This window comes from Sturnira hondurensis, unplaced genomic scaffold (assembly GCF_014824575.4).
Source record: "Sturnira hondurensis isolate 20B ecotype Veracruz unplaced genomic scaffold, ASM1482457v3 Scaffold0014953, whole genome shotgun sequence".
NCBI classification, from domain to species: Eukaryota; Metazoa; Chordata; class Mammalia; order Chiroptera; family Phyllostomidae; genus Sturnira; species Sturnira hondurensis.
Window position 1 is genome coordinate 918195 of NW_028087584.1, and position 22707 is coordinate 940901.

The 22707-nt window shown below is 35.8% G+C and overlaps 1 protein-coding gene across 1 annotated transcript in view; it reads right to left on the bottom strand.

Annotated features, from left to right (window-relative positions):
• Window positions 1-22707, bottom strand: part of CFTR (CF transmembrane conductance regulator) — a 214666-nt gene that overhangs the window by 89513 nt on the left and 102446 nt on the right. The window contains exons 13-17 of the mRNA XM_037064209.1: window positions 21337-21423; window positions 15816-16542; window positions 13566-13694; window positions 1882-1919; window positions 1163-1413 (exon numbers count right to left, since the gene is read on the bottom strand). Coding sequence (XP_036920104.1) covers window positions 1163-1413; window positions 1882-1919; window positions 13566-13694; window positions 15816-16542; window positions 21337-21423 — 1232 coding nt within the window. The remainder of the gene's footprint in view (window positions 1-1162; window positions 1414-1881; window positions 1920-13565; window positions 13695-15815; window positions 16543-21336; window positions 21424-22707) is intronic.

Genomic DNA, 22707 nt, shown 5'->3' on the forward strand with positions numbered 1-22707 from the left:
CCAAAAAAAAAATCCATGGATATTTTGAGATTTGTGGATACAAATTACTCTAAAATCAATCTTGAACTTATTCTTTGCTTTCTAATCTGTGTCTCCCTTCTCTCCTTTGCCTGTGAGTTCTTCCGGGGCAAGAACTGTGCCTCATTCATCATTTCATTCCAGACCCTGGCTTAATGCCACACAAAGAAAGTGCTCAACAGATTGCTGTAAGAATAAAACATGGGGAACTCTTTATTCAACTCTAAATGTGAATTTGTCTAAAGGGGAATTAATTAAATTGATTACTTTCGATGTATCTTATTGACCTTAGTTTTTTAAATATTTGGCCCCTTTATTTCACTATTCTTATTATCTGCGATTTAATTTTAGTGAGGTATAACTGACAAATAAAATTGTAAGGTATTCCAAGTGTATAACATAGTGGTTTGATATATGTATACATTGTGAAAGGGTTCCTTCCATTGAATTACATATCTATCATCTTTCATTTGTTTCATTCTCTCAGTAAATTTCAATTATACAATAAAGTGTTATCAGTTATAGTCAAGTTATACATTAAATTCTCAAGCTTTATTCATCTTATAACTAAAAGCTTCTACCCTTTTACCAACCGCTATGATGGTATAAAAATACTTTTAACATACATTTGGGATTTCAACCACCACCAACCCTCCCCCCATCAAAAAACTGAAAAAAAAAAATAACCTGAAACAAATTTGTATGATCACCTTTGAACAGTTATAGGAAACTAGATTATTTTACTCCATAAAAAGACTTTATCAGTAAAAGAATTTTATATTTTCTTTGATTGCTTCAAATCTTCTCTTTTAAACAATACTACACATTGGCTATATACTCAAGATACCTTGAAGGGGTTAGACCAAACATCTGAATGGAGAATAACTGACCCAGAAGGGCTTGCTGCTGCTATTGCAATGTTATGAGCACAAACTGAGCTACTCAAATTAACTGATACAGAAATACAGAGAAAAACAAACAATATTGGACAATCTATAGGTTCCAAAAAGTCTACAGCCTGTCATAAGGAAGCTCAATAAAGGTGCAGATGCCTCTGTGAAAAGGTACTACTAGAAAACTAACTAAATCACAGGCCCCCTGGATGGTGGATCAGCAGCTTCATTTTGTATCCCTAGTTAAGTACCTGCTTTTAACATGTTGAGGGTTGACATAGGTGCATGGAGAACAGAATGTAACATTTTGTGGTGTAAAATTTTCGACACTGTGATTAGAGAATGCACCAGCGGTAAACCTCGGATGCATCCCAGAGCAAGCAAAGTGTCAGCTACTCCCACATAAATGTAAAAAACATAAAAGTGGCTGGTGCTGGTGATGATCAATGCAGAGCTGCTATTTGTACTCCCAGTACTATTCCCTGTGTCTTGAGGAGGTCTTCTGTAAGGCAAAGGGAAATTATTATTCAGCAACCAAACTTTCCCATTGAATTTTCAATATATTGTAAATGAAACTGAAGTTGAGTCTAAAGAAATACAATGTATTTCTATTAGCAGGTCTTACCTTCAATCTCAAGGACCTACTTTCAGCAGAAAGTAGATTAAACTTTTTCACCATTGAAAAAGATAAACTTGATTTTTATTAAGTATGCAGAGAAAATTCTAATATATAATATTGTTGTAAATATTTTCACTATATCTTATGAAAATTAAACACAATGGAATTCTTTAGAAATTAGTGAAGAGCTGCAGGATCTGCACATGTTCACAATTCTAAACAAAAGAATTTGATTTTCCACTTCTATTATACTGTGGGGAAATGAAGCACAGTGGATGTTCCAATATTCATTAAGACCCAAATAATCAATAGAAACAAAATACAATACACAACAGGACAGGGAATACTCACTCTTTAAATAGCCACAATACAACCAAAGAAGCAGCCACCTGGAATGGAACAATCAATACACATTTAATTTTCTTTCACCATATTTTCCTATTGTTCCCACACCCACCTGTAATTCCACCATGACCACACATCAAAACACACACAGTTTCATTTCCCTTTTCTTTCCTGGGTCCAGCAGCTGCAGTAATTGCTGTAAGAACCATTATTGTGGTGAGAACATGTCACTGAATTAAATACTTTGTTATTTCATTCTTTAATTCAACAGGAAGTATTTATTGCCCCACAGAAGAACTAAGTTCATACTTAAATATTTTAGATAAGCTTTATTTCTTGTAAAGTTTATTTAAATCTCACTCAGCCTGCTGGCAGATAGCTTATCTGGCTATGTATAACCAGATAAATAATTCCATTTGTTAGGAAATAATTGTGAGGGACTAATATCTATGAGACTAAGTAAGAGTGTCTCATAAAGTAAGATTATTGGAAGAGTAAGGGTAAGGTTATTGGAAAAAATGAGATTAGCATTTATGAAATCAGATAAAATGTCAGTAGTACAAAAATTCAGTTTATGAACAAAGATAAGGTGAATTCAGGTTAAAACAAACACTATTGGCACTATTTGGGCTTTCTCAGGTGGGAACTTTTGATTGAGGGACAAATGTTTTATGCCAGAGCTAAACAAAAATAATTAATAACTATAAGTTTGTTTACTTCTTTGGTATTTAAATGATCTCTACTCTGTTCTATAACAATTTGGCTTTCTCCTAAACCCTGTGGGAAAAAAATCTTCTGTTGATGCCTCCACAATTGTAATACTAGAAATGACTAACATGATACAATGTGCCCAATAATAACTAACCAAAATTAAAATAAAAATAAGAAATTGTGAATAAAATAATTTGAAAATGAATACAGCAAAAAAATAAAGAGAAAAGAAACAAATATACTTTGTATAAGTCTATAAGTCTTATTTAATACTCAAATTTAACTTATTCCATAGTTCTATATAAAATTTATAAAGAACATTTAATATTAATTAAGAAATTACATTAGAATGTCCTATACTTGAAACAGGTATGTCTCTTTTAGTTAAATTCACATATCAGGTAAGACTACAATAAGGAAAAATCTAAGACATCAATCTCGCTTTCCCACTTTTCTTCATTGTACACATAGCCTTCATGCACCGTATCTATAAAAAGAAACACTATCCTTGTTTCCTTGAAATACAAGTAAATTCAAAAGGACATGAAACTCAGCAATAATTCATGTCAAAGTCTTTTTTCCTGGACAAATGGTTTTTAATTCTTAAGAATAATCAATATACTCAAAAACCTAGATAAAGGTATATTTTTGAGTAACTTTTTGGTTATTATAGTCCCTCTTTATTACAATTAAAGGAGTGTTAATAATGCTGGCATTACCAACATTCTATGGATGTGAGTAAATCCCAGAAATAAATATTTTACATTTAATATTTACTATGGATTAACCAAAGCAGTTTTCCAAGACTAACCCCTATAATATAAAGTTTTTTTCTGGCTCTTGTGCATACATACATGGAACCTACAACCCAAACAGTTTTTATTGGCTGGAATAAAAACCTTTCCAAGCACTTGACATAATGAATTTAGCCAAAATACTTGGATCATACAGAAACAATTGAAGTGGCAAGTTCTACCACTTCATTTCCAAAATGTTTTCAGATTATAAAAGTTCCTACAGTTTTTGATAGAGTGACAGTCCTGGATGGCTAAAACAAAGAGGTTTTTATATTCAGTTTTCTCAGGGTTTTAAACATCATTACATGTCATATAGAAAACAATGCAGTATAGACTAGCATTGTCCAATAGAAATTTAAACAATAATAGAAATGTCATATACATGTGCTAGTTCAGTATTGTTGATCACTTGATATGTAGTTAGTGTGTACGAATGAGGAAGCTAATTAAAAACTTTATTTCATTTCAATTCATTTCTTCTAACTTATATGGTCACATGTGGCTGGTGTCTAATGTATTGAAGAGTGCATGCAGAGATTATAATAACTATTATACGGGGCTTTAGACAGGGTATTTATTATGTAAGCAAACTGTTAGGCATCAGGAATATGATGATGGCATTCTCTCAGGAATATGATGATGAATGGCCAAGATAATGACTCATGAACTTTGAAAATAGAACCAAGGTGAAAAATAAAAACCAATTTTCAGAAGTTAAGTCTAAAATGATGTAGGTAACTTATCTACATTATTAAAATAAACTGTATGTGAATATAGAATATCATGGTATATACATATGGAAGAAGAAGCCATGTGTTTATACTTGAAAAACTTATTTGCTAAATGAATTACTAAACATCTTAGGAGATGTGATAGATGAAAGTTAATCATATATCTAGTAAAATCCTAATAGTATGATTTCAAAAATAAGATGTAATGTAGACCTAGAGGAAGAACATATCCAGGACCTGTAGGTCCTGGCCATGGAACCCTGGCCAGATATAATTCTGGCCAGAATATTCACAACTAAAGAAAATAGGTTTAAAAGAGAAAAAACTGCCAGGGGCAATGTTATAAGACCTGGTTTATAGAAGGCTCAAAAATATGAATACAAGCAAACAAGATATATTGGTCATCCAATATTTTATTGTGAAGAAATTTAAATGACTATAGAGAAGACACACTTAAATATTTCACTATGGAATATCTGAAGAGGTCTCCAAATGAGACTAAGGTCCTCAGTGCTCTTGATGTTAAGCCTAGTTAATAACATCAATCTCTTCTAGTCACAACAGATGTCCCTGCCTCTCCTCATGCCCACATCCAATCCGTTTTTCATATAGCAAACAGAGTGAGATTTTTAGAACATGAAAAAGATTACATAATATCCTACCTGAAGCCTCTGAGTTTAAAGGCTTCCTATTGCATTTAAAATAAAATCCAAGCTCTTTAATATAGCCAGTGGAACTGGGAATCCAGTTCTAGCCTACATTGTCTATATCACTAAATGATACTTGCTTCTCTCTCCTACCCCTCAGTTACACTAGCCTTTTCTCAGTTTCCATAATTCATCAAATTCTTCAAAAAGCTTTGCATTTACCTCAGTCTTTGTATGTCTAAGTCTTCTGATCATTTGGGTGTAAGTGAATGTCTTTCTCTCAGAAAGGCCTACCTATCTACCCTCCTTTTCCCACCTTTATATTAAAGCAATTTATATCTCTTTGGAGATTTTCATGTTATGTAATTATTTCCATCAAAATGTAGTTATCATCTATCTCCTCCTTCAGAATGTGCTTCAAAAGACCAGAGAAAGCTTGTTCACACAGTATCCTCAGTGTCTAGCACAAAACCTGGTAAATAGTCAGCACAGAGTCAATCTAAATAAAGCAATACATAAGAGAATACTTTAAAATATACTTATAAACATCAACAGAGAGAAAGTATACAATGATAATACAGAAAACACATTGGAAGGATCAGGTGGCATGTTATATAAAGATATAGAATCAAAACCAATTTTTTCTACATGTACAGAAAGCTTGGTACATGTACAGAACTCAGAACTATCTTCCAAATCACAAAATGAGATCTGTGTTAAATGAAGACCTATTAAAACACTATAGACTATTGAAGCCATTGTGGAAAACAGCATGGAATTTCTTCAGAAAACTAAAAACGGAACTGCCTTTTGACCCAGCAATTCCACTGCTAGGATTATATCCTAAAAATCCTGAAACACCAATCCAAAAGAACCTATGTACCCCAATGTTAATAGCAGCACAATTTACAATAGCCAAGTGTTGGAAGCAACCTAAATGCCCATATGTAAATGAATGGGTCAAAAAACTGTAGTACATTTACACAATGGAATACTACACAGCAGAAAAAAAGAAGGACCTCCTACCCTTCTCAACAGCCTGGATGAAACTGGAAAGCATTATGCTAAGTGAAATAAGCCAGGCGGTGAAAGACATATACCATATAATGTCCCCTATAAGTGGAACCTAATCAACAAAACAAACAAGGAAGCAAAATAAAAACAGAAACACTGAAATAAATACAGAATGATAGTAACCAGAGAAGTGTGGGTAGAGGGATAGGGAGAAAGAAGGGAAAGGGTCATCAATGAACGTGTATAAAGGACCCATGGACAAAGCCAAAGGGAGGAAGGATTGGGGATAGGAGGTGGGAGTAAGTGGGTGGGTGGGAGGAGGGAAAATGGAGACAATTGTACTTGAAAAACAATAAAAATTAGAAAATGAAAATAAAAAATAAAACACTGTTCACACTTTGAGTTTTACCAAAGCAGTGCAGCCTTATACATGTTCCTCCACATTATAAACATAAGTATGTTCATGTATTCCACTTGTATGTTCTGTTTTGTTCTTCACTGTACAAAAAGTATGCAGAATTGTGCTAGCATATTGAGGGAGCTAAAATAATGTATTGAGTGAATTAATAGCTGAATGAATGACAGAAAATAGTATAAAGTGACACTCTGTCATGGCTTAATACATGATTTTAATGCTTCTTGAGTCAAATCATGTCCTAAAACTTAGAACCATGCTAAGTAAAGCTGCCTTAAAAAGATTACTGTCCACCAATAGCAGCAGAGGTATTATGGGAGCATACTACATATCCAAGCCACCTGGGGATTCCTCATTAGTAGACAGAAGAAAAATCACAATAGAATAGGATACAGCAGTTCTCCGATATATTTCTTAAAAAATCATAGAATGAAAGCATTAAATGGGATTTTCTTGAAACTCCAGTCAACAACAATACCCTCAAGTGTAAAAGGAACCAGAAAACTGCCTCATAATCTATTATTTGCAATTTTTCTCTATCTAGTCAACAAAGCACTGCCAAGTAGGAACCCTAGAAAGACAAAGATAATAGACATTTTTATAACCTATATCCTTGGTGCTAATATATAAGAGCTTATAGAAGATACTATCTTACAGTATGAGAAAAGGTACACAAATACAATGGTAGACTGACCCATATCAAAATGACATACTAATGATAAGTAGTAACAAATAGAACAGAACTACTTTTTTCAGTGGAACAGTTTGAAAACATTAAAAAGGCTATGTATTCATTACTGTAAAAGAGGAGCATATTGACCTACTGTATGTAATCATAAAATCTAAACTGAAGGACAACCCTTCTGAAAGCTAAAAATGGATAAATCGCTTGAACCAAGGGAAGAACTATATTTTAACCTTTCTTAGGATCTCTGACTATGGTGAACATGAGGCATGAAACAAGACTTTAAAAGAACTAAACTATCTTCCTGGGTTAGTAACTATATCATAATGCAAAGCAATGATGAGATATTTCAATGACAATCAGAAAATGGAACACTGGTATCAAGAAAGGAGGGTAAAAATGGCCACATAATGATAGCTGACATGGCTCGGTGGATTGCATGCTAGCCTGAGAACAAAAGGGCACCATTTTGATTCTCCATCAGGCCACATACCTGGGTTACAGGCCAGGCCCCCCACTGAGGGCATGAGAGAGGCAACTGTCCAGTGTTTCTCAATCACATCAATATTTCTCCCCCTCTATTTCTTTCTCCCCTCCCATCTCTCTAAAAATAAACGGATAAAATGCTTTTAAAAAATGACAGCAAAGGTAAATAAACCTTGCCCCCTTGCTCAACCATTTCAAAATTACAATTGTACTACAAAAACCACCATCATTTGGAACCACCAGAAATCAAGCTGAAAGGAAGTCCTACAACTACAGAATTAAAGAAGAAGCCACATCAAGACTGATAGGAGGGGCAGAGTCATGAAATGAGCTAGTGTCACACCAACATGCGGCAAATAAAAATCAGAAGGGATTTCTCAGGAGTGGGGGTTCCAGCTCCATACCAGCCTCCTAGCCCAGGGTACCAGTGCCAGGAAAAGAAGTTCCCATAACTTCTGGCCATAAAAACCAGTGGGAACTGAGGTTGTGGAAGAGAGAAACTTCTGAAGTCCCAGGCAGTTCCTCTTAAAGGACCCACACATGGACTTACTCAGACTCTTTCCCTATGAGTTCCAGAATGGGGGCAGCAGACGAAAAGGCACCAGAGACACACAGGGAGGAACTGAATTGTTCAGAATTAAGGCAAGTGCTAGGGGACAACTTTCTCCCACACAGAAGTGCTGGTTGAGGCCACTGTTCCTTTTCTGAGCCCTTCCCCTACAGAGCAGGTAGGTGGGCACCATATGTGAGATTCTATTAACCTGGCACACATGGTTTGTGCCACACAGGTGTTCCTGACAACTCATACAATCCAACTCTGGAACCACCCAAGCTGTTTCCAGTGGCTTTTCCTTAGGAATGGCTTATTTTGACCCATGCTTTAGATTTTCCTCAATTCTCTCAAACAAGCAGCATCTGGCCTCAGTGAACCTGATACTTCTTACTGAGTGGCCCCAGGCCTGTCACTAGCAGCAGCAGGCCTTGGTCATAGCTTGGACTCACCTGGCCACTCCAAGCCCAGGTCAAGTGGCAGCCATCTCCATATCACTTTGTAGCCTATGCCAGTTAGCCCTATGAAGAACACAGGAGGTGGCTGACTTTGGATGTATCAACAGCAACCAAGGCGCACCTTGAGTACCCAGCTTTGGTGATAGGGGAGGATGTGTCACTGTACCCTGTAGGACAGTTACTACATTAGGCCACTCTACCAAGCCTAGGAGATATAGCAGCTCTACCTAAAACATAGAAACAACACAGAGAGGCTGCCAAAATGAGGAGACAAAAAACCATGGCCCAAATGAAAGAACAGCACAAAACTCAGAAAAAAAAAACTAAACAAAATGGAGACAAGCAATCTACTAGATAGAGTTCAAAACATTGGTTATAAGGATGCTCAGTAAACTTAATGAGAATCTCAACAGCATAAAAAAGATTCAGTCAGATACGAAGGATACACTAATTCAAATAAAGAACAATTTACAGCAAATCAACAGTAGAATCAAATCAGCAATCTGGAATTTAAGGAAGCAAAATACACCCAGTCAGAACAAGAAAAAAATGAGGATAGTGTCAGGAGACTCTGGGACAACTTCAAGCATACCAATATTCACATCATGGGGGTACCAGGAGTAGAAAAGAAAGCGAGAAATTGAAAATGTATTTGAAAAAAATAATGACAGAAAATTTCCCTAACCTGGTGAAGGAAATAGACATATAAGTCCAGGGAGCACAGAGAGCCCCGAAGAAGATTAACCCAAAGAGGCCCACACCATGATGACATTAGCATAATTAAAATGCCAAAGGTTAAAAATAAAGAGAGAATCTTAAAAGCAGCAAAATAAAGGCAGTTAGTTACCTACAGGGGACCTCCCATAAGACCGCCAGCTGATTTCTTAAAAGAAACTTTGCAGGCTAGAAGTAATTGACAATAAATATTCAAAGTGATGAAAAGCAAGGACCTACAATCAAGATTACTCTATCCAGGAGAACTGAAGGACAGATAAAGAGCTTCCCAGACAAGAAGCTAAAGAAATTCACCACCACCAAACCAGTATTAAATTAAATGTTAAAGGGTCTTCTTTAAGAAGAAGATACAAAATATGAACAATAAAATGTCAATAAATACATATCTATCAACAATTAAATTTAAAAAACAAAATAAACAAGTAGAACAGAAATAGAATCATAAACACAGAAAATGGTTTGATGATTGCCAAATGGAAAAGTTGTTGGGAAGATAAGCAAAAAAGGTGACAGGATTAAGAAGTCCCAATTAGTAATTACAGAACAGTCATGGGAACGTAAAGTACAGTACAGGGAATAGAGTAGTCAAAGAACATACATGCATGACCCATGGACAATCTCCCCACCCAATGGTGTGGGGATTGCCTGAGGGATTAGGTGGCAGTTTCAGTGGACAGGGGCAAATGGCAAAAAATTGGGACAGCTATAATAGCATTAACAATAAAATATAATTTAAAAAGAAAAAGAAAAAAAGGTAGGTGAGGTAACTTAGTAAATTGGAGTATCATCCCATAAGTTAAAAAGCTGAGGGTTCGATCCCTGGTCAGGGCACATATGAGAGGCAACTGTTTGATGTCTCCTTTTTCACATCTCTCTCTCTCTCTCTCTCTCTCTCTCTCTCTCTCTCAAATCAATAAACATATCCTTGTGTGAGGATAAAAAAAGCTTAATCAAAAATAAAAACTATGTAAATTGTGATTCAAAGAAAGCAACAGAATTGTGAACATTAGTGAGTAATCTGTTTAGTTGCATAACTGTGCACATAATACATTACTATTTGCCTACTATCACCAAAATTTTGTTATTCAAAATTTTGAGAGCCTGTTAATTGGCAATGCTTCTAGGATATTGGACCAAAAAGCTTATCATTTAGTATTTTAATTCCTGCCTAGAAAATGATGTTATCAATTGTTTTGTCCATTAGAAAGAAAATGTAATAATTTTTGAGGCTCAAAAATAATGGTTAGTTATATAGCATTTTCATGCTCTGCTATAATTTAGTTTCTAGCCCAAAGACAAAGGAGCATTGTCTTTTTCTTTTTAAGATTTTATTTATTTACCTTAGAGGGGTAGGGAAGGAGAGAGAGAGAGAAATATCAATGTATGGTTGCCTCTCATGCATCCCCTGCCAGGAACCGGGAACTGGCCTGCAACCCAGGAATGTGCCCTGACTGGGAATTGAACTGTGATCGCAGGCCCGCGCTCAATCCACTGAGCTACACCAGCCAGGGCAGGAGCATTGCCTTTTTGATTAAGTGAGCTAATATTATACACATATGCAGAAACTCAATGCTCAATCACTGATTAATTAATTTTACACCATTTTGAAAGATATGTAAGTTTAATTCTATGGAGTTGCATAAGAAAAAGTTCCTGTAAATTAACATAAATCACCGATACATTCAGATAGGGCTGCTTTTCTCATATAACACTATAAATTGAAAACAATAAAAAATGTGATCTTTCAATGCAAAGGTTTAAAACATTAACAATTATTAAGGGCTGGTTTGAGATTAAATGTAGCACATGACTGGGTTTTGTTAGCATTAATGTTGGTCATTTGGCAAGAATGGCATACATTAACCAGGTAAATTTAAAATACATTTCAATGCAACTTTTATTACTTATGCAAAGTGTTAAATTATCTAACCTCATATTTTTGTTAAAGTGTAAAATGAATTATTGAAATTTTCATAGTGTTCTGTGTTATGGACTTGTTCACCTAAAACTATTTTTAGCTTTAAAATGGTAACATGGCCTTCATGCTATTAATGAGAATGAGCACTGCTCAATATGTGCCAAGCCCTCCATTAAGTGCTCTATCATCATCATGTCTTTTAACCCCCCAAAATGGCCTCTGAGGCTGGTATTCTTAAAACCTCCACTTTATAGATGAGGAAACCAAACCTCAAGAAGGATAACTAACTGACTGAGTTTCATAGTGTTGATAAGATGGAATTAAAATTCACAGCCAGGTCAGTGTGATTCCAGAGTTGGCACTATGCTATATTATATATTGCATCAAACCTTCATTTGGTTTATTAATTTAAAATAGTAGTAAGGCAAAAGAGATATCAGAACCCAAAGATCAAATGGAAACCAATGGTTTAGAGGTAAAATAGTATGCATAACTTTGTAGGACATACCTTTACATATTTAACACTAATATGGTCACAGAGGAGTGATGATATTTTATGTAGACTTTTTTATCCTTATCTGAGCACTGTTTTTGCTTTTAGATAGAATCACTACGTGAAAGAGAAGCATCAGTTGGTTGCCTCCTATACACACCCAACTCAGGTATCTTACGTATCTGGACCAGGGTGGCACTCACCAGAACACAGACAGGCAATGGAGATAGGTATGTACCCATGACTAGAATCAAACACCTCAACCTTTCGGTTAAGGAAGATGCTCTAACCAACTGAGCTACACTGGCCGGGGCTTACTACATAGGTTTCTTAAATGAGGTCACAAACAGCTTAATAACAGGACAAAAGTACAGTAAACAGCTTGGTTTCAGTTATGTATGTATTTAGATAGCCTCAGGAAAGGCAGCTCCTGGCTCATTTCTTCACTGAAGGCAGCATGGGCCTTCATGTTAGATTTAGGTTGTATATTAGGACACATCCAGCAGTGTCCTCTGGAATAAATATCTAGAATAAGTAGTCATTCACAGGCTGAATCCAATCTACAGATGTGTTTTGTTATGCCCATGTAGTGTTCATTTGTTTTTATTTAAATGACTACCCACATTTAAAAATGGAAAAATTTTACACAAAAATCTGAGCTTCCATTTTATCTTGATAAATAAGAAGATTTTGCAAAACTGATCCCAAATGCCCTCACAACAACTCCTAGGCTGGTGCTGAGTTACAACTGCCCCCTTAGACAACTGGTGGTTAAATGCTCTCTGTTCAGCTTCAAAGCCACTGTACCCATCTGGCAGGCTCCTCTCACCATTTAGGTGGCTGCTCCTGATCTAGAGAAAAGCCTCATCCATCAGCCAGCTTCAGGAACCTCTTATGTTGATGTGGAACTGATCTTGTGGCCCACCGAACCATTGACAGCTCCCCTTTTTTAACACCTGCTGATGTGAAGGACAGCAGGGACATGGCAAAGACACCATGATGGCTTTGGACAAAAATATTCTAGAAGCAACTGGGTAATTCACATCTCTAAAAGGGCTGTTTACAATGATTACTAAGCTAGTAATATATGTTCACTTCATTTTTGAAGAAAGTCATTTAAAGGTGGTGATTAATCAGTTGCATATTTAGCAATCCAATATCTAGAGTCAAATAAATTTACAATGATTTCCAGTGTTTCATTTCAATCCATATAAAGGCATTCTACATTGAGGTTTTGAATGTGTTTAAGTCTATTTTATATAGTATATATACTTATAGAAAAGCTATATGAACCTATACATACCTTTACATTTTATAATGTAAAGTTACATGTATACATATATACTTATTTTTATGTATATATATTTTTACATGTACACATGTATGAGGATATACGTTTACATTGTCCAGATTTATTTTCTGGAGGGTAGACCCCTGATAGTACAGGTGCCCCCCACCCCCAGGTGAGTGTTCCAGGAACCCATCGGCATCAGTGTGCCAGCTGGCATTGTTGTGAGAGGTTGCATTCCTCTTCAGTGGATTTTTTGAAGACTCTTTCAATACATTTGCTAATTTCATTGATGGGTAATTTACGAGCACACCTGCCCACACTGTGCTGAGTGTTGGGCAGTTTTTAACAAAAAAATGGCATGACCCTCATGCTCCATCCTCCCTACTCATCCCATCTCAACTGGAGTGATTTTTTTGTTTTTCCAGAAACAAACGAAAAAATCCTCAAAGGGAAACATTTTGCCAATGTGGAAGAGGTAAAATAAAAAATAGCACAACCATTAAAAGGCATCAAAATCAATGAGTTCAAAACATTTTTTAAACAGTGGAAAAAATGCCCCAATATGTGTATTGCATCAAATGGAGAGTACTTTGAAAGTGACTGAAGTTTAAACATATAAAAATAATTACACAATTTTTATAATTAATCTGAGTTTTAGGGGGAGTCCCTTGTATAGGCATATATCCTTCCAAACTATTATTATTTTGACTTTAAACCAAAATATTACCAAAGTAATATTTTACAGCAGAAAATATTTACCTCAGCAAGGAAAATAACTAAACACCAAATCAGCACAAAACTTAAGCTCTTGTGGGCAGTAACATATCTAAGGTATGTGTTCCATGTAGTCACTGCTGGTATGCTCTCCATGTCATCAAAAAAGCACTCCTGAAAAAAAGCATGCATGGTTATTGCTATGAGACTGTGTAGTTTTGCCTATGTGGTTTTATTTTGAATGCGTGAAAATAAGAAAATATTACTATTTATAATATTACTATTTATAATATAAATATAAACCATTATGAATGACACATGTGGTGTCACTCCTCAGCCAGTATGTCCACTGGAGCAACACAGCTTTTCAAACAGTGAGAAGCACCGTAATTCTTCAAAATTCTGAAAGCAAATCACTGATTATGTAACTATTGTTTTGGGGCAATCTTACCATTTTTAATGCTTATCAGTGTCACATCTTTCATCAAATGAACAGTACCACCACAGTGAAGCTTCTCAGAACTCTATTTGATTTAACTTATTTCTTAAGGGGGGTCTGTGGATAAGTAGTTTGAAATTTTGCTAGCTGTGGAAATCTCCAAATAGACCTGGGGCCAAAAGATGTTTGTAAATTCCTAAATAGCCTAGGACAGGGGTGTCAAACTCATTTTCACTGGGGGCCACATCAGCTTCATGGTTGCTTTCAAAGAACTGAAATAATTTTAGAACTGTACAAATGTATACTACTTAACAGTTAAGGAGTTGAAATTACGTTCAGCCCTTTGAAGGCAACCGTGAGGTTGATGTGGCCCCTGGTGAAAATGAGTTTGACACACCTGAACTAGGATTATGTCTCTTTCTAACTATGATTTAAATTACAGAATTCTATTCCTCAGTGTATTCCCCTAGAAGTTTTTGTCAAATGTAGATGCATTTCAAAAATTTGAAAAAGAGTGATTCTAGGTAGTCCAAAGGGAAAGGCTATTTTGTTTCTCATGAAGTCAACAAAATTCACAGAAGCAGTAAAACTTCAAAGAAGGAGTCCTGTGAAATTGGGACATAGCACAGTAGTTAGGTATGAAGATTTCTGGAGAACAATAAATGTGGCTTTAAATCTGGATTCCACATTGACTTCCTAGATGCTTCTTTAATTTCGGCAGTTGAACTTCTCTAAACATTACTTACCTTATGTATAACTGAGGATAATGATAGGGATAGTCTAAGATAGTAACAGGGACCAAGTATATGCTGCCTGGCAGTAGAAGCAAACAATAAATAATAGCTAGGTATTAATCAAAGAAATCACTCTTTACAACTAAATTTATAAGACTCAGGTTTGAGAAATTCATTCAGACTAATATTTAAACCACATAAATAAATTATCCTTCAGGAAACCTTTATGAAAATTATATGAATAGTGAAAGTATTTATTTTAGAGATAACATACCATGTTCCTTCATTTTACAAAGGAGGAAAACTCAGCCCAGAGATGTTAAATGACATGTGATTGCCAGAAGTCATACTACTCTTAATTGATCTGTGCTGTTAAACATATCAATTCATTACAATGCTATTTCATCCAACGCACACAAATAATTTTTCTAGTAAAAATTAAACAAATCCTCTCCACTTATATTGCTTCCTATTTTAAAAATAGAAGTATTTTATTCTTTAAAACCTAATGTAAAAAACTTTCTACCTGAAGGCTGGTGCTAGTATATGTTGAGTTTCACACACCTTCTTTAAAAGAAACCTGTCTAGAAACCCAATGTATAAAACTAATTTAAAAGATAAAATAGCTCACACTAAGATCAGGTAAGATTGACATATAAACCAGAATTAAAAAACAGAATATGTAGTCCTACTGAGAAACTAGATGCTTATATATTTTACATACAGAAATATTCCCTGGGTTCTAAATAACTGCTTACCTGTTCACATATTTATTTATACTCCATCTCTTCCCAGAGAGGTTTTAAGGTGGTAATAAGCAGTTTTATAATGATTTTTAATAACTTATGATTTTTCTAATTTACAATAATGATTTTCACTGGTCCAGTAAACCCAACACTAGCCCTTGCTTTGACGTATGTTTTACGTGTCTATTGCAAGAGGAAATAGTTGATTCTTTTACATTTTGAAGTTGCTTGCAATTATGAACTTTACACTTTCAGAGTCTTAAGATAAACCTCATGCTAAACCCATAATTTGAGTGAGTTTTGTAACATACTATATATTGTATTCCACTCAGTTGTATTGTGGCGAAAAAAAGAACCACTAATCACTTATACATACCTTTAAATCTTCTTCATTAATTTCTTCACTTATTTCCAAGCCACTGCCTTGAGATAAACGTCTTGAATATATATCCATTTCAGCTAAGTCCCCCTGAGGAGCCAGTGACATTTTTCCTGTAGATGCTGCTGTCTTTTGGTGAATGATTTGACACTGATTCACTGAGGAGTGTGTCATCAGGTTCAGAACAGATTGCCTCCTTCGTTTCTGAAATGTGGGACCAGTGTTAATCACATTGCTTCGTGGCAGGATAGCCTCTCCCTGCTCAGAATCTGGAACTAAGGACAGTCTTCTCTCAGAAGGCTCTTCTGAATCTTCTTCGATGCCATTGACTTGTAATGGAGTCTTTTGTACTACCGAAAATTTTTTTGCAGAACTGATTGGATTGAGAATAGAGTTCTTCCTTTTTTCACCAAACTCTCCAGTCTGCTTAAAAGACGGTTTTTTTGTTTCATTCCGGGGAATGGCAGCATCTCCTTCTAATGAGAAACGCCGTAAAGTCTCAGTTAGGATTGAATTTCTTCTTTCTGCACTAAACTGGTCAAAAGAATCATATCCCATGAGCTTTGAGTGGAAGTCAGGCCGTAGATTTTGTAATTCTGAAAATGTCCCATAAAAATAGCTGCTACCTTCATGTAAAATTAATATTTTGTCAGCTTTCTTTAAGTGTTCCATTTTAGAAGTGACCAAAATCCTAGTTTTGTTAGCCATCAATTTACAGACACAGCTTTAAGAATAAATAAGACATAAATTGAGACATAAATAAGATATCAATTTTATAAACACTTTATTATTATAAATATTTCATTTTAACATATTATTATCATATTTTCATGAAAACCTCTATAATATAATGTTACTATACTTAAAATAATTATAAAAGTGAATATCTAATGCAAATTTATTTGGTACCTCTTGAGTTATTATGGCATGAAATACTGTACTATTGAATTATTATAGTATGGCATATTATAAAGTTGAGTGTTAACAGACCTCAAATGAAATCAAATATCTCTATTAATAAATGTTTGAGTTTGAGCAAACTTGTTATCCTCTGTGTCTTGGTTCATTCATCTACAAAATGGAGAATTGTTAGATGCCCTTTAAGATTCCTGGGGGGAGAGTTCCAGCCAAGATGCACGTGTAGGTAGAAACCCTTCACTTTCTTGCACAGCCAAAAGGAGGATAACAACCAATCTAAAAAAAACAATAAACAACCAGAAGTGCCAGAAAATCAAACTGCATGGAACTCCAACAACCAAGGAATTAAAGAAACATTCACCCAGACCAGTAGGAGGGAGATGGACAGGTGGGCAGGCAGAAAAAACCTGCCACAAGGTGGCAGACTGTGCAGGCTGGGCTGGCTGAAAGGACCCGTGGCAAGGCAGCACACTGCATGAGCTTGGAAGAACTGGCTGAACAGGGAACTAAAGACTCAAGCTAGCTGTAAACTATGGTGGGGGGTTGCCACGGTGGGAGAAATTCCCAGTCTCACACGAGGGTTTGTTGAAAAGTGGGGCTAGAGCCAAGCAAGTGAACCACATTGTTCCCTCTCTGACCCCTCCCCAACAGACAGAGCCAACAGACAGAGCCATAACACAGCAGAGAGGGTTGCCCTGCCCTGAAGAATATCTAAGGCTCCACCCCTTACAATGTACAGGTCACCAAGATAAAGAAATATGGCCCAAATGAAAGAGCAGATCAAAACTCCAGAAAAATTGCTAAGCAATGAGGAGATAGACAACCTATCTGATGCAGAATTCAAAACACTGGTAATTAGGATGCTCACATAACTGACTGAGCTTGGTCCCAAAATGAAGTAACAAATGAAGGCTACCCAAAGTGAAATAAAGCAAAATATTCAGGGAACCAACAGCGATGGGAAGGAAACCAGGACTCAAATCAAAAGGAAGAAAAAAACATCCAACTGGAACAGAATGAAAACACAAGATTTCAAAAAAATGAGGAGACACTTACAAACCTCTGGGACTACTTTAAGTGTTCCAATATCTGAATCATAGGAGTGCTAGAAGGAGAAGAGGAAGAGCAAGAAGTTGAAAACATAATGAAGGAAAACTTCCCCAGTCTGGTGAATGAAATAAACTTCTAGGTAGTCCAGGAAGCCCAGAGTCCAAAGAAATTGGACCCACAGAGGAATACACCAAGGCAGATCATCAACTCACCTAAGATTAAAGATAAGGAGAGAATCTTAAAAGCAGCAAGAGAAAAGCAGAGAGTTACCTCCAAAGGAATGCCCATAAGACTATCAGTTGATTTCTCAAAAGAAACCTTACAGGCAAGAAGGGGCTGCAAAGAAGTCTTTGAAGTCGTGAAAGGTAAGGATGTATATCCAAGATTACTCTATCCAGAAAAACTATCATTTAGAATGGAAGGGCAGATGAAGTGTTTCCCAGATAAGGTCAAGTTAAAGGAGTTCATCATCAGCAAGTCCTTATCATATGAAATGTTAAAGGGACCTATCTAGGAAATTGAAGAAGATAAAAATTATGAATAGTAAAATGACAACAACAAACAACTATCAACAACTGAACCTAAAAAAACAAACAAACTATAGAAACAAAAACTAAGCAAAAACTAGAACAGAATCAGAGAAATGGACAGCACATGAAGGGTTTTCAGTGGGGAAGGGGAGGGGAAGAATGGGGGGGATGTACAAGGAATAAGAAGCATAAATGGTAGGCATAAAATAGATGGGGAGAGGTTAAGAATGGTATAGGAAACAGAGAATCCAAAGAACTTATATGTACAACTCATGGGCATGAACTAAGGGGTGGGGGAATGCTGGAGGGTTGGAGTATGCAGGATGGAGGGGGGATAAAAGGAGGGAATATTGGAAAAACTGTAATAGCATAATCAATAAAATATACTTCAAAAACAAAAGATTCCTTGGGGCGGGGTAGGGTGTAGAGGACTATACTTTTATGTAGCTTCTAAAATGTACAAACTTTCTTGTTCTTTAAATTTTCTATTAAATTCCCTTTTAATTTTAAGTTGATCACCAATTTATTTTTCAAAAGCTTATAATAAGACTAATCTGATTTGTTAAATCAACAACAACTGTGGGGGAGCTTTGCCCACAGAGCCTCCTGTCTGCTGTAGATGAGAATAAGTCTAGCAAGACATGATCTGCTTGGGGAGGAAAGGTAGCTGAATTCTCAAAGAAGAAGGACCAGGAGGCTTTTCCTTAATGGGCTTTTATTGGGTTCAATTGGCACAGGAATACAGGTAAATCTCATTAATCATTGTCAGGCAGTGCGGATCAAACAATAGCTGACATACAAAGAACTATGAGAGCTTACTCTGAGTCAGGGTCTGTTAGCTAAAGGGCTACAAAACTTTGGGAAACAAACTCATATCCTTCTCGGACCCTTATCTGAAAATTGAGAGCATTTTTAGTAGAGCAGGTTTCTCAGGATTTTATGTATTCTTTCTTAGGCCTGATCACCCCAGGGAACCTGCCCTTTCTAGCACAGGGTTGCACCTCCCTCTGTCATTTGTTTCAGGCTTAAGTCAGGCAGGGAAAGTAAGGCAGCCAAGAGATTAGGAGACTTCTTGTAGACAGAATGAGGACTCAGGCTATGTCAAAGCCGAGGAGTGAGGGTCCATCACACCCTTTTGTTATAGCCTCCCAAGTCCTTCTCTGAGGGCTCTCTGTGACCATGCCTGTCTTAGTTCATCCCTCCCTTGAGGAATCTTACCTGTCATTGGCTAACCAATCATGTTCTGGGGGCCAGGCAAGGTGAAGTAATATGGGCAGAGGAGGCACCAGGGAGATAAGCTTTGTCTCCTTAGTGGCTTATGGTCCCTAGGTTTCTCACTCAGCCTTAGACATAGGTGGGGGAGAGGGGGTTACAGCATCTGAAACCAGGCAGGGTGTTTCCAACATCTCCCCCTTTTTTGTTTGTGAATGCTATTGTAGTTTTTAAGCCTGTGAAACCTACTATTTGCTGTTTCCGAGTGCAATCACGAGAAAATAACCTCCATATACATTGTAAAACACAAATAAAAATTAAGACAAGGAGGCACCCAAGGTCTTCCATGACCCAAACTCATAAATTCAGTCTATCAAACCAGTTTTGGGGGTTCAGCCATTGTAGATTATTGTGGAGGGTCTGGGACACTTTTTGTTTAGTTAGGCGTTTGATGTCATTGACCTGCTGGTGGACCTCAAGCTGGAGCTGATCAATTTGTGCTTCTCCTTTGAGAGAACAGCCACCTTTCCTCCCCAAGCAGGTCATGTCTTGGCAGATTTATTCTCATCAATAGCAGGAGGGGGGCTCTGTTGGCAAAGCTCCCCTACAAACAGCAAACCTAAGAATTGGATAAATTGACCCTCCTCTAAAAATTTTCCCTCTAGAACCAGAATAGAACCACTTAAGAAAGACCAATTTCTTTTAGGTATTAAAACATTATACATTGTATAGACAGAGGCATAATTCTAGAGTGTACTCTAATATACTAGCAAAGCTAGCAAAGTTTATATTGGTAAGAAGTTACTTATCACAGTCACAGGATTATAAAATAGTATCTTATATATTAAATTTAACTAAATTCTTGGAAAGGTGCTTCCTGGAATAATGCCATTTTATACATACATAAATCTACATTCGTTTTGCTTAAAATCTTTATTTCTAGAAGAGTATCATGGCAATTCTCATAATAAACTACTTTATAAATCATTGAAATAATTTCGAAACTTTGAAATCAAGTCATAAAACTGTTTCTCTTTGGAACTTCACATCCTTTGAGTCCTGTTAAGAGCTCCAGTGAAATGTATATCCTTAGCTCTGTGTGACTGAGGACAAGGTTCTGAAAGAGGCTTTTCTATAGATGAATAGTCTGAGCATTCATTTACATTAAACATTAAAACATGCAGATTGTTGCCCTGGCCAGGAGGCTCAGTTGGTTGGAGCAACACTCATCAAAAGGTTGCAGGTTCAGCTCCTGGTCAGACCATGTACCTAACTTGTGGGTTCAGGTTCAAGAAGCAACTGACTGATTGTTTTTCTCTCTCACATTGATGTTTCTCTTTCCCCACCGCCTCTCTCCACACACACACGCACACGCTCTCTCTACAATCAATAAACAAACCCTCGGTGAGGATTTTTAAAAATCAGCTTATTTAATTCCTTAAGAAGTTTACTATCTAAGGAGGGGATAGGATAAAATACTAACACAAAAAAGCAATTGAAAACTCTAATATAATAACCGAGTAAAATAATGTCACAAGATAATAATGCTATAAAAACTACATAAATAGTGAATCTTAAAAGCACTAACAATGGAAGAAATTGGTTTAGCAGGAGGCAGTCAGAAGTTTACATGGAAGTGATATTGCAACTTGACTGTGAAGGGAAAATCAGATTTAAGTGCAATTTTAAATTCCTTCTTACTGAGTCACAATGGTGGACATATTTCTCCTGGAATAAATACACAGTCTATGATAGTACAGTAATTCTTTGTCTTTTAGCATGAGCATTGTGTTACTCAAAGAACATACCTTTCAAATATTTGTTTTTCTGTTAAAACATCTAGGTATCCAAAAGGAGAGTCTAATAGGTACAAATCAGCATCTTTGTATACTGCTCTAAAAAGAAAATGAAAAGTAAGTTAAACTTCCTCAGTACTTCCCATGTCATTTACTGTAGATTTTAAATGGAGAGTAATAAAATAAGGTACATATGATTTTTATGGCTTTTTCACAACACTCTAAGAATTGCTAACATGGTTTTGCTAAAAGTAAGTGATATGAACTAGCAAAAGTTACAAACTGAGTCACATGTGGCCACATAATTTAAAACATTACTTTAAATAGAAAAAAGAACACCTTCTAACCACAATATCTAATTAGAGCAAAGCACAGTGCTATATGCCAGGAATACAATGATAAAAATTACAGAGTGCCTGCCCTCAAAGACTTTGCATTTTGGTGGGAAAAAATAGAATAAAATAGACTACTTCAATCCTGTCAAATGTCAGACAGTAACTAAAATGTAGCACTTATATGAAATTATTTCTGTTTAATGTTTTTTATTGTAGATGGCTACCAACAAATTGATAATAGTGCTACTGTGGCTGTATGACTGATGTGATTTTTGCTCATGCTCTGTACCATATTTATAAAAATTCCAAACAAGGTAAGAATGAATAATTCACAGTAAAAATGTATACCCATATTATTTCACCTTTTAAGTTAAAAAATAAAATTTTGTGAGCAAGCAAATTCTTCATTAAGTAGATCTTAGAACAGTAATAAGATGAAGATATAGTCCCATGTTAATGGAAATAAGATAATTTCTTCATAACATTTAAATTTTTCAGGTGCGGTGGTAAGTAACCCTACTCCCATCCCAAACACAAAGAATTCAGTGTTTATGTATATTCTTGGTACTCTCAGTAAAAAAAAATAATATGTTCAATCAGGAGGTTTCTAAGAAAAATTACAGAAAAAGCAAAAAGTCAAAGTAAAATATAAAAGAAAAACCTTTGCAGTGTGAATTATTTTTGAAGACAAGCTGTAAGAGCTACATAAAAGACCTTTATCAAAATATACCCTCAAAGTATATATACCTCTCTCTTTTCCTAACATCTATGACCACACTTTCTTAACAGATTAGAAATAATATCTACATTATCTAAAACTGGACAACACATAGTACATTTCAATCAGAATAAAAATAATTACTTTCAGTAGTACCTCAGACATCATGCACCTTACAATAGAACCAAATCTTAAACTAGTAAATATAAGCTCAAATGTATGTTGAATGACTAGAAGCCATATAGCATATCTTACCTAAGTATGAAATAGAATATTTAAGATAAGTCTTATTTTGGCTTACAGGTTAACTAACAACTTACATTTATTTAG